The sequence below is a fragment of the Oreochromis aureus genome, linkage group 2 (genome assembly GCF_013358895.1).
Source record: "Oreochromis aureus strain Israel breed Guangdong linkage group 2, ZZ_aureus, whole genome shotgun sequence".
Taxonomy (NCBI): Eukaryota; Metazoa; Chordata; class Actinopteri; order Cichliformes; family Cichlidae; genus Oreochromis; species Oreochromis aureus.
The window spans coordinates 156,166-168,638 of NC_052943.1; the positions used below are offsets into that span (position 1 = coordinate 156,166).

At 46.5% G+C, this 12,473-nt stretch overlaps 1 protein-coding gene across 1 annotated transcript in view; it reads left to right on the forward strand.

Moving 5' to 3' along the window:
- arap3 (ArfGAP with RhoGAP domain, ankyrin repeat and PH domain 3) overlaps positions 1-12,473 on the forward strand; it is a 55,043-nt gene that overhangs the window by 23,566 nt on the left and 19,004 nt on the right. Inside the window, 1 exon segment of the mRNA XM_039615006.1 lies at positions 9,143-9,327. Within this exon segment, the coding sequence (XP_039470940.1) occupies positions 9,143-9,327 (185 nt within the window).

Below are 12,473 nucleotides of genomic sequence, written 5' to 3' on the forward strand. Positions count from 1 at the left end.
CGCCTCAGGCCAGCGGGTTGTGTGGTCCACCACAGTCAAAAAAGGTGCGTGAAACCTTGTGACTGCGGCAGGGGACCAACCAGATCCACATGTACATGATCAAAACGCCTCCCTGGAACGCGGAAGGATTCGAGGGCGCCTGTGTGTGCCTATGGATCTTAGCGTTGGCATGGGATGCACGCTGCTGCCCAGTCTTTCACCGATTTACGAAGGCCCGGCCAAACGAACCTAGAGCTGACCAGCTTGACCGAGGCCCGGACGCCCGGATGAGAGAGGGCGTGTACTGAGTCAGCAGCGACGACACCACGAAAGTGGAACTACAGGGTGTGGTCGGCCGGTGGAAGCGTCACAAAGCAGGCTAGGCCCGCCGTTCCACACGGGTCTGTCCTCCAGTACAAGGCCCGTTTGCTCAGACCAAAGGGCAAGGACGTCCGGGTCCGCCCGTTGGTCAGCGACCATAGCGTCAAAGTCTATGCCAACATAAAGCGGGAAAAACCAGCGCGGGATAGACAGTCAGCCACGCAGTTGGACTTACCAGCCACGTGCTGAATGTCAGTTGTGAACTCGGAAATGGCTGCCAGCTGGCACTGTTGGCGCCCGCTCCACGGGTCAGAGACCTTGGACATCGCGAATGTCAAGGGTTTATGATCGACGACGCGGTGAAACTCCGACCCTCTAGAAAAAAAGCGAAAATGCCGGGTCGCGAGGTGCAGGGCCAGCAACTCCCTGTCAAAACGCTATATTTGCGCTCACTGTCCCTAAGCGTGCGACTGAAAAGGCAGCGGTTGCCAGACACCGGAGACCCGCTGCTCCAACACTGCGCCCACCGCCACGTCCGACGCGTCCGTGGTCAACGCAATCTCCGCCCGACGGAAAGCGGGTGGGCCAGCAGGCGGCGTTGCCAGCGGCCTTGGCCTCAGAAAATGCCTGGATGCGTTCAGGGAGCCAATCAATCGGGTCCTTAGCAGTTTTACCCTTCAAAGCAGCATAGAGAGGCTGCAGCAGGTGCTGTGGCTCTGGGGAGAAAGCGGTTGTAGAAATTGACCATCCCCAAGAACTCCTGCAGCGCTTTAACGGACGCGGGACGTGGAAAAGCCGAAATGGCCCGGACCTTGTCCGGCAACGGAACCACACCGTCAGCGAAATGCGGTGGCCCAAGAAATCCAGAACCGGCAAGCCGAACTGGCACTTGGAGGGTTGACGATCAGGCCGTGTGCCGCCAAACGCTGGAAAACCTGCGCAAATGTGACGCGTGCTGACTCTCAGAACAGCTGGCCACCAATATATCGTCAAGGTACACGAAGACGAAAGGTAGCTCGCGCAAGACAGAGTCCATCAACCGCTGAAAAGTCTGGGCGGCGCCTTTCAGGCCGAACGGCATGCGCAAAAATTCAAACAGGCGAAAGGGGTAATAACGGCAGTTTTTGGGACGTCTTCAAGACGGGAACCTGGTGATACCCCGCACCAAGTCAATTTTAGAAAAATCGAGGTGCGGCGAGGTGGGCGGAAAAATCCTGTATGTGGGGAATGGGTAACGGTCGTTCTCCGTGACATTATTTAAACGGTGAAAATCCCCACACAGCCGCCACCGACCGTCGGACTTGGGCACCATGTGTAGCGGAGAGGCCCAGGCACTATTCGAGCACTGCACAATGCCGAGGCGCTCCATAGCGGCAAACTCCTCCCGAGCGACGGAGAGTTTCGCGGGGTCGAGGCGGCGCGCGCGTGCGAACACCGGGGGACCGACCGTCAGAATATAATGTTCAACCCCGTGCTTCGTTGCCGTGTTTGAGAAATTAGGAACAGTCAGTGAAGGGAACTCAGAGAGCAAACGCTGAAAACATTCCCAGAAGTCACCAAATTAGCCCGATTCAGGGGCTCGATGGCGCGAGTGAAACAGGGTACTGAAGAAAAAGACTGGGTGTCGATTAAGCGTCTGTTAGCGACATCGACCAGCAGTCCGTGGGCACAAAGAAAATCAGCGCCCAAAATAGGTACAGAGCTAGCGGCAACAACAAAGGTCCATTGGAAATCCCGACCATGAAAACAAACAGTCACGAACCTTTCCCGAACGTTGCGATGGGAGAGCCATTAGCCGCAATAAGCTGTGGTCCGCAGCTCGCTGCTAAACTGTCGGCGCCGGATGGGGAAGGAGGCTCTTCTGGGAGCGAGTCGACCAGGAAAGCGCTCTCCGGAGCGCGAGTCTTCTATGAAGAGCAGTTTTCTTTGTCGCCAGCGGTCGCGCCGCTACAGCGCTGTCAGGGCCCGTGTCCCAGGGTCGGAAAAGCACAAGGCAGCAAGCAGCGGCGCTCTGGGGCCAAAACGCTGATGGTAGAAACAGAGGTCCCGTCCGCGGTGTCGCTGTGCTGCGACCTTTGCCGCCAGCGAAGGAGCGGACACGTCGGGGCAGGTCAGCGGGGAAGTAGAAGGCGCCGGTCGTGATCGTGGAAAGCGCGGGTAGCCAAGAGAATACGATCCGCGTCCTCAGCCAGGGAGCGATAATCCTTCGTGCCCAGAAGCGGAGAGTTGGCGAGGCCGGCTCTCACGGCCGCCGGCAGCTGTCGGAGGAAGATGTGGGCGAACAGGAATCCCCCGTCGTCCGGACCAAGAAAGGACAGCATGCGCTCCATCAGTTTGAGAGCCGTACCGCCACCCAGGCCTGAGAGGGAGAGGAGCTTCTCGGCTCGTTCTGCGTCGGAGAGGGCATAGCGCCGAAGAAGCAGCTCCTTAAGGGTGGCGTACTTCCCTCGGGCGGGTGGGTCCCGGAGGAGAGTCAACACACGACGGGTGGCTAGCGGGTCGAGAGAGGCCACCACCTGGTGATATTTCGTGTCGTCAGCCGAGATGCCACGAAGGCGCTTAACTGAGCCTCCACGTGCACGAACCACGACGGGGATCGTGAAGCCAAAAGTCCGGCAGCTCGAGCGGCACAGCAAACGCAGCTGCAGCCGGAGGCAGAGGGCTGGCGGCTGCTGATGCATCCAGAGCGGAGTCGGTGCCACCATCGGACTGCAGCATGTTCGAGTCAGGGGTCACCAATGTGGAGGTAAACACAGACGACACCAGAGCTCTCGATTAACACTCCTCGTTTATTCCTCATCACCACACAACTGAACACTTTTCCCTCCAAAACATAGCAACAACACTTCCTGAGAACTGGGTGTGAGTGGAGCCCTCCGGTGGTCCACCACAAAACGATACATTTTTAGACATAGGTTGTAACGGCCGCCGTTTTCTTTGTGAGTATTTATTACACAGCGTGCTGCCGGGAAAAGCCTGTTCTAACGTTTGAGTCTAAGGTTTATTTTTTAGCACCTGACGGCTCTTTTTTTGCTTCTCATCCGTAAATACTCTGCATCTTTCACGTGATTCAGTTTATTTTGAAAAGTCTCAACAGGATCTTGAGCTTTATTGTGAAAGTGGAAAATAAACAAGCGGACACAAGGTGGTTTCACCGTCGTTGTTGCTAACGACAACGCATAAAAACAAGCGCTTGTCCGTCTGTAGTGTGGTTATATTAAATATAAGAGAAAGAGAGAACTTCAGGAAATTAATATAGCCACTACAGTGACCATCAAAATAATGAAAAAATATTGCCGTAAACAGTTTATTTTGCGACACCACGAAACAAACGATAGCGTAAAATGAAACGATAGACGTTTTTATATTGTCATCTGATATACAGTATATCGTTATATCGAACAGCCCTACATGGAGGGTTTCACCCCAAGTCCAGCACCCTGAGGCTGTACGCTAAGCGGAAGGAAGGAGGCCGGGGACTGGTGAGTGTCAGCACCACAGTCCAGGATGAGACAAGAAACATCCACGACTACATCAGTAAGATGGCCCCAACTGACAGCGTGCTCAGTGAATACCTCAGGGAGCAGAAACCCAAGAAAGATGAGGAACCATCATGGAAGGACAGGCCCCTGCACGGTATGTACCACCGGCAGATAGAGGAGGTGGCTGATATCCAGAAATCCTACCAGTGGCTGGGCAAAGCTGGACTGACAGCACAGAGGCACTAATCATGGCAGCACAGGAACAAGCTCTGAGTACAAGATTCATAGAGGCTGGGGTCTATCACACCAGGCAAGACCCCAGGAGCAGGCTGTGTAAAGATGCCCCTGAGACAATCCAGCACATAACAGCAGGGTGCAAGATGCTAGCAGGCAGGGCATACATGGAACGCCATAACCAAGTGGCTGACATAGTGTACAGGAACATCTGTACCAAGTATAACCTGGAAGTCCCGAGGTCAAAATGGGAGACGCCCCCAAGGGTGATGGAGAATGACCGAGCTAAGATCCTGTGGGACTTCCAGATACAGACGGACAAAATGGTGGTGGCTAACCAACCGGACATAGTGGTGGTAGACAAACAGGAGAAGACGGCCGTAGTGATCGATGTAGCGGTTCCGAATGACAGCAATATCAGGAAGAAGGAACACAAGAAGCTTGAGAAATACCAAGGGCTCAGAGAAGAGCTCGAGAGGATGTGGAGGGTGAAGGTAACGGTGGTCCCCGTGGTAATCGGAGTACTAGGTGCAGTGACTACCAAGCTAGGCGAGTGGCTCCAGCAGATCCCGGGAACAACATCAGAGATCTCTGTCCAGAAGAGCGCAGTCCTGGGAACAGCTAAGATACTGCAGGACCCTCAAGCTCCCAGGCCTCTGGTAGAGGACCTGAGCTTGAAGGATAGACCGCCCGCAGGGGCGAGTGGGGTATTTTTTGATTTTATACAGATATATATATATGTGTGTGTATATATACAGGGGTGCACATAAGTGGTCCGCAGGTGCGCATTCACTGTCAAAATAAAAGACACGCACCAGATAAGAAGTTGCAACGCGCGTTTGCGTACATATAAAAGGCACTGTTTTTGTCCGCTAGAGTGGGATTTTCACAGCATATTCTGCACCACATCACTGTGCGTTCATCATTTGTTTGAAGCCAGCTCACCTCCTGCAACCACTTTTCCGAGAATACGCACTTCTTTTGCGCTTTGGACTCCTGACATTTCTTTGGAGGTGGAGGAACACCAAAGTAATTGCTTAAAGGAGCTTGCTTCTAAACATTCTAAACAAATGTCTGTCCTCCTCCAGAAAATCTTATGTACGCAAACGCAAACGAGATATCTTAACAGACTTAACAGAGATAGCTTCTGTGATTTGTTTATGGCACTGGAAAGTTTTCTCGTACGTGCGAAAGACTGCTGTATCTTCGGCTGGCTATAGTTTTTCTTTTCCCAACTTGCTCCCATTGTTCCACAACTTGGTTTAGCTCTGATTTTCTGGATTCTTGAGTATTCTTTTTCGTGGACCTTCTGCAGGTGATAGAAGAGGTTTGTTGTGTTGCCATCGGGCGCGGGAATCGTTTTATAGCATAGCTTGTAAATGGACGTCTTCTGCTCTGTGTTGGTGCTGTTGAACCCAAAATGTAACCAAATCACAGACGTACCCCCTGTGTTCAGTAAAAGTGCTTCTTCTTGGGCTGCCTGTGTAGCTATCTCTGCCTGTTGCATGTCCGGGCATGAAACTGCAACCTGTCACGCGTCCATCGTTTTGAGTTTTGAGCATGTCGCAAAACCAGGTGCACGTAAAGCAGCACCATGTCGCAAAACCACAAGAACGAGTTTCTTTGCGGATATTTCTTCGCCAAAAAATATAATTTTTTATACTTTATTTTCTCTTGCATAAAGCTAGACTATGTATAGTCTCAAGACAACACTAATATATTTGCCACAGGCTATTTAATGATATTTTTTATGTAATAATTTATAAAAATAGGTTAGAAATGATAGAAGACAAATGGCACGATAGACACTTTTTTGTCGTCCACACGATATATATTGTCATATCGCCCAACACTAGATGTTGGTGACGATATGTGATGACGTGGTTGTGATGTGATGATGATTAAAGCGCCTTGAGGCGACTGTTGTGATCTGGCACTGTGTGATAGTGATGATGACGTAGAGCTGGGCGATGGAACGATAACGATATGTATTGCGAAATAACTTTTTCTCAATAGAAAAATGAAACTATTGCGATAGACCTCACCTCTCTCTCTCTTCCTCTCTTAAAAAAAAAAAAAAAAGAACAGCCAGTCCAAATTAAGTAGTGCAGAGCCAAACCAATCACAGCCGCAGCGTCACATCACGTGACTTGTTACGTAGAGCACAAGTGCCAAGCTGCACATGTGTAATTGTTTGGGAAGCAGCCAGCCGCCGTGCCGGCCGGGTAATGGAGGAAATGAGTGTGCCGACTAGAGAAAAATCAACCGAGAGCTTAGGTGACCAGGTTACCGAAGAGAAAACAGATGATGGTTCCAATGCCGGAGAGATTGTTGAAAGGAAGGGCAGAGAAGTTCCATAGTGTGGAGGTATTTTGGCTATTTGAAGTCTGACAAAAAACAGAGTAGCGCGCAGTGTAAATTGTGCCGAAAGCATGTTCCCACATAGTCTGGAAATACAACAAACCTTTTTTATCACCTGAAGCAGTGCCACCCCCTAGAGCACGCTCAATCTCTGACTGAAAGCGCTAATTCATCATCGAAAACAACCAGGAGAATCCCTGCAAAGCAGCAACAGTCAATTGAGTCGGCTTTCTCCAGCGTCTTACCATATGACAAAAAAGCTAAGAGACATAGCAACATAACAAATGCCATAGCTTACTGTCTTGCTAAAGCCATGCTACCAATAAACACGGTCGAAAATGAAGGATTCAAGCAGCTAATTAAGGTAATGGATCCTCTTTACCAACTCCCTGGACGTAAACATTTCTCTCAGACAGCGCTTCCAAAGCTATATATTGACAGTGGAATTGACAATTTTGTAGTCTGTGTTGTTTGTTCTATTTTGAAACTTAAACGCTTTAGCGGCTGCCTTTTGTGTAGTTTGCAATATTTGCCTTTATTTATCTGAAACTAAAGTCTCATGTTCCTTAAGTACATCTGTCCTGTTGACCTTATTATGGAAATAAATATTTAAATCAAAACAAGCTGCTGATTATTTCAGATTTTACTTGTGAGCAACGGCACATTTAAATCTTGCAAATATAGTTATTTAGATTATATCGTGATATATATCGTTATCGCCTGAAAGGAAAAAAACATATCGTGATATGAAAAAATCTTATATCGCCCAGCTCTATGAGGATGATGATGATGATGATGATGGTTGTGATTGTGAGGTAGTCAGACTCGAACGTCAAGGAAGGTGGTAGGGAAGCAGACTACGCAGACATTTCAGGTTTCCAGAGGTGAGCAATTTACTTACAGTGAACTCAATTTAAAAAGACACAAAACCTCACACTTTTAATTAGCTCATTTACACAACTAAATGGCTGTATTAACGAAAAGAAAAAGATTCAACAAATCGCTTTAGACCTTGACACAAACAAAAGGAAGCATTTCTATCGAAAAAGAAACCCCTCCACTTGGTTCAACCTGCTTATGTCATGTGTGACATCATCAGGACTTTAAATGAGGAAATGCTAGGCGGGCGTTTCCCCACACCTGACCCACATGGAGACTGAAAAGAGAACACAGTAAGTATGAACAAATGACTTAATCTGTAACATAATAAAATATAAAGAAATATGTAACTGAGTATTTGCCTTAATTTGCAGAATGTTTGATTTGCTGGCAACAGAACGCTTACACAAACAAACCCGGGATAGTGAGTGAAGCAATGTTACTTGACAAATAGCAAATCATAGCAAATAAATAGAAACAGAATAATGTGCATAATGTGCAAAAAAAAGGTTAACACATATGGGACAAATGGAGAGCATTGCAGCTGCTCATCCACTTTGTCACAGTGAAGGTGATGATGATGATGATGATGATAATAATAATAATAATAATAATAATACATTTTATTTGAGGGCGCCTCTCTAAAACCCAAGGTCACCTTACAAAGAGAAAAAGACATCAAATAAAACAGTAGATTAAAATAGATTCTAATAAATTAAAATACAGAAACCAGCAAAATACAACCACAAACAACAAATTAAAAAACAAAAAAACATAATTTGACAGCAAGTAAAATGTGTATTAAAGCGAGTAATCCAGTTTAAACAAGTAGGTTATGAGTTGTGACTTAAATAAGGGAAGGGAATCTATATTTCTCAAGGACTGAAAGCTCTGTGCCCCATAGTGATAAGGCGAGCAGAAGGAACAACAAGATGAGTGGCAGATGAAGATCTGAGAGAGCGGGAAACTGTGGTGATATGAAGCAGATCACAGAGATAAGGAGGGCCAAGGTTATGAATGCACTTAAACGTGAGAACTAAGATTTTAAAGTTTATCCTGGCTTCTATGGGCAACCAGTGAAGCTGTTGAAGAATCGGGGTGATATGGTCTCTAAAGGGAGTACGAGTTATGACCCGAGCTGCAGAATTCTGAAGAAGTTGAAGTTTATGGAGGGACTTATTGCGGAGACCAAATAGGAGACAAGGATGGCAGCAGCATGGGGAGTAAGGAAGGGACGAAGTGGATTAATGTTACGTAAGTGAAAGTATGCAGACCAGATTATGTAATTAATGTGAGACTGAAATGAGAGAGTCAAGTATGACACCTAAACTCTTTACCTGCAGGGAAGCAAGAATGGGGGAATTTTAAATATTAATGGAGAAACTGTGAGATTTGGTTAAGGTAGAGGCTGTGCCAACGAGTAAAACTTCTGTTTTATTATTGTTAAGTTTGAGAAAATTGGAGGAGAACCAAGATCTGATCTCCATAAGACAGTTCGAGAGGGAGGAAGGTGGGAGGGATGAATTGGGTTTGGAGGAAATGTAGAGCTGGGTGTCATCAGCATAACAATGAAAATTTATGACGATGGTGATGATGCTGATGATGCTGTTGATGATGGTGATGATGGTCGTGATGATGATGATGATGGTCGTGATGGTGATGATGGTGGTATTGGCCATGATGATGATGATGATGCTGTTGATGATTGTCGTTATGATGATGATGATGGTCGTGATGATGATGATGATGATGATGATGGTCGTGATGAGGATGATAATGGTGATGACGATGGTCGTGATGGTGATGATCGTGGTATTGAGCATAATGATGATGATGATGATGCTGTTGATGATGGTGATGCATTTGATGTGTTTCCTGTGCATCAGTGCTGCGGCGGCGCTGGGTGTCCACGTTGCAGGAACACGTCAGAGATCAGCTGGTGTTTGGACGGCGGCGTTTCGGTCCTGGAGCTCACTGCCAGAAACATGGCGGCCTGGAACTCAAAGGAACCAAATCCAAAGTGTACGCTGCCATCAACACAGACCAGATCTGGCTCTACAAGAGCGAGCAGGTGAGGGCGCCACCAGTTGACTTCTTGTGACTTTCTCAGGGTCCTGTGACTATTTGATTCCTCTTGGTGGCGCTGTCACTTGGTGTTCGCTCGCTTTGTGGTAGAGTATCACTTCCTGTTCCTGCTCAAACACAGTGGTGTTTCTGAGTAGATTTTCTGCTTAGCAATTTAATTTAAATCTTTTGATACATCCCTTTTTCATAGTATAATCTTAACGTGCTTCATCTGAATCACCCTTTCTGTGTGCTCACTACCTAATTTATAGCCAAAGTATTCACTCACTGTCTGTACTGTTTCGCTAGCTTAGCTTAGCTCGTAGCCGACTCGCTAGCACCATGGCTACTTCACCTGTCCCTCCTGCACTTTCCTGCTCATTGTGTCAGATGTTTAGTTACTCCTCGGCCTCCTTTAGCAGTAATGATACCTGTAACAAATGTAGCATATTTGCAGCTCTGGAGGCCAGGATTACTGAATTGGAGACTCGGCTTCGCACCCTTCATTCACCCGTAGCCAGCCAGGCCCCTGTAGCTGGTGCAGCCGAAGATAGCGCAGGCCCCGCTAGCTGTTCCCCGGCAGACCCCAAGCAGCTGGGGAAAGAGGGCGGCTGGGTGACGGTGAGGAGGAAGCATAGTCTTAAACAGAAGCCCCAGGTACACCACCAACCTGTTCATGTGTCTAACCGTTTTTCCCCACTCGGCGACACACACCGCCGGGGTCAAACTCTGGTAATTGGTGATTCTGTTCTCAGACATGTGAAGCTAGAGACACCGGCAACCATAGTCAATTGTCTTCCAGGGGCCAGAGCAGGCGACATTGAAGGAAATTTAAAACTGCTGGCTAAGGGTAAACGTAAATACAGTAAGATCATCATTCACGTCGGCAGTAATGACACCCGGTTACGCCAATCGGAGGTCACTAAAATCAATATTGAATCGGTGTGTAACTTTGCCAAAACAATGTCGGACTCTGTAGTTTCTCTGGTCCCCTCCCAATCAGACCAGGAGTGACATGTTTAGCCGCATGTTCTCCTTAAATTGCTGGCTGTCTGAGTGGTGTCCCAGAAACGATGTGGGCTTCATAGATAATTGGCAAACCTTCTGGAGGAAACCTGGTCTTGTTAGGAGGACGGCATCCATCCCACTTTGGATGGAGCAGCTCTCATTTCTAGAAATATGGACCAATTTATTAAACCCCCCAAAATATGACTATCCAGAGTTGGGACCAGGAAGCAGAGTTGCAGTCTTACACGCCTCTCTGCAGCTTCTCTCCTCCTGCTACCCCCCCAAAAACCCATCTCCATAGAGACTGTGTCAGCTCCCAAACAGACAAAAAACAAACTAAAAACCAGCAATAAACAACTTAAACATAAAAAATCACAAAGAAAGAACAATACAGTATCCACATCTGAACCAAAGAGTAAAACAGTGAAATGTGGATTATTAAATATTAGGTCTCTCTCCTCCAAGTCTCTGTTAGTACATGACTTAATAATTGATCAACAAATCGATTTACTCTGCCTTACAGAAACCTGGTTGCAGCAGGATGAGTATGTTAGTTTAAATGAATCAACACCCCGAGTCATTCTAACTACCAGAAACCTCGAAGCACAGGCCGAGGGGCGGTGTGGCAGCAATTTTTCACACCAGCCTATTAATTAACGAAAGACCAAGACAGACTTTTAATTCATTTGAAAGCCTGATGCTTAGCCTCGTCCACCCCAGCTGTAAAACTCAGAAACCAGTCTTACTTGTTATCATCTATCGTCCACCTGGGCCTTACACAGAGTTTCTCTCTGATTTCTCAGACTTTTTATCTGATTTAGTGCTCAGCTCAGATAAAATAATTATTGTGGGTGATTTTAACATCCATGTAGATGCTAAAAATGACAGCCTCAACATCGCATTTAATCTGTTATTAGACTCAATTGGCTTCTCTCAAAATGTAAAAGAACCCACCCACCACTTTAATCACACTCTAGATCTTGTTTTAACATATGGCATAGAAACTGAACATTTAACAGTGTTTCCTGAAAACCCTCTGCTGTCTGATCATTTCCTGATAACATTTACATTTACAATAATTGATTACACAGCAGTGGAGAGTAGACTTTATCAAAGTAGATGTCTTTCTGAAAGTGCTGTAACTAAGTTTAAGAATATAATCCACCCACTGTTATCATCTTCAATGCCCTGTACCAACATAGAGCAGAGCAGCTATCTGAACGCTACTCCAACAGAGGTCGATTATCTTGTTAATAATTTTACCTCCTCACTACGCACGACTCTGGATACTGTAGCTCCTGTGAAAACTAAGGCCTCAAATCAGAAGTACCTGACTCCGTGGTATAATTCTCAAACACGTAGCCTAAAGCAGATAACTCGTAAGCTGGAGAGGAAATGGCGTGTCACAAATTTAGAGGATCATCATTTAGCCTGGAAAAATAGTTTGCTGCTTTATAAGAAAGCCCTCCACAAAGCCAGAACATCTTACTATTCGTCACTGATTGAAGAAAATAAGAACAACCCCAGGTTTCTCTTCAGCACTGTAGCCAGGCTGACAAACAGTCACAGCTCTACTGAGCCAACAATCCCTTTAACGTTAACTAGTAATGACTTCATGAATTTCTTCACAAATAAAATTTTTTATCATTAGAGAAAAATTACCAATAATCATCCCACAGATGTAATATTATCTACAGCTACTTTTAGTACCATTGATGTTAAGTTAGACTCTTTTTCTCCAATTGATCTTTCTGAGTTAACTTCAATAATTACTTCCTCCAAACCATCAACGTGTCTTTTAGACCCCATTCCTACAAAACTGCTCAAAGAAGTCCTGCCATTAATTAATTCTTCGATCTTAAATATGATCAACCTATCTCTAATAATCAGCTATGTACCACAGGCCTTCAAGGTGGCTGTAGTTAAACCTTTACTTAAAAAGCATCTCTAGACCCAGCTGTCTTAGCTAATTATAGGCCAATCTCCAACCTTCCTTTCATATCAAACATCCTTGAAAGAGTAGTTGTCAAACAGCTAACAGATCATCTGCAGAGGAATGGCTTATTTGAAGAGTTTCAGTCAGGTTTCAGAGCTCATCACAGCACAGAAACAGCTTTAGTGAAGGTTACAAATGATCTTCTTATG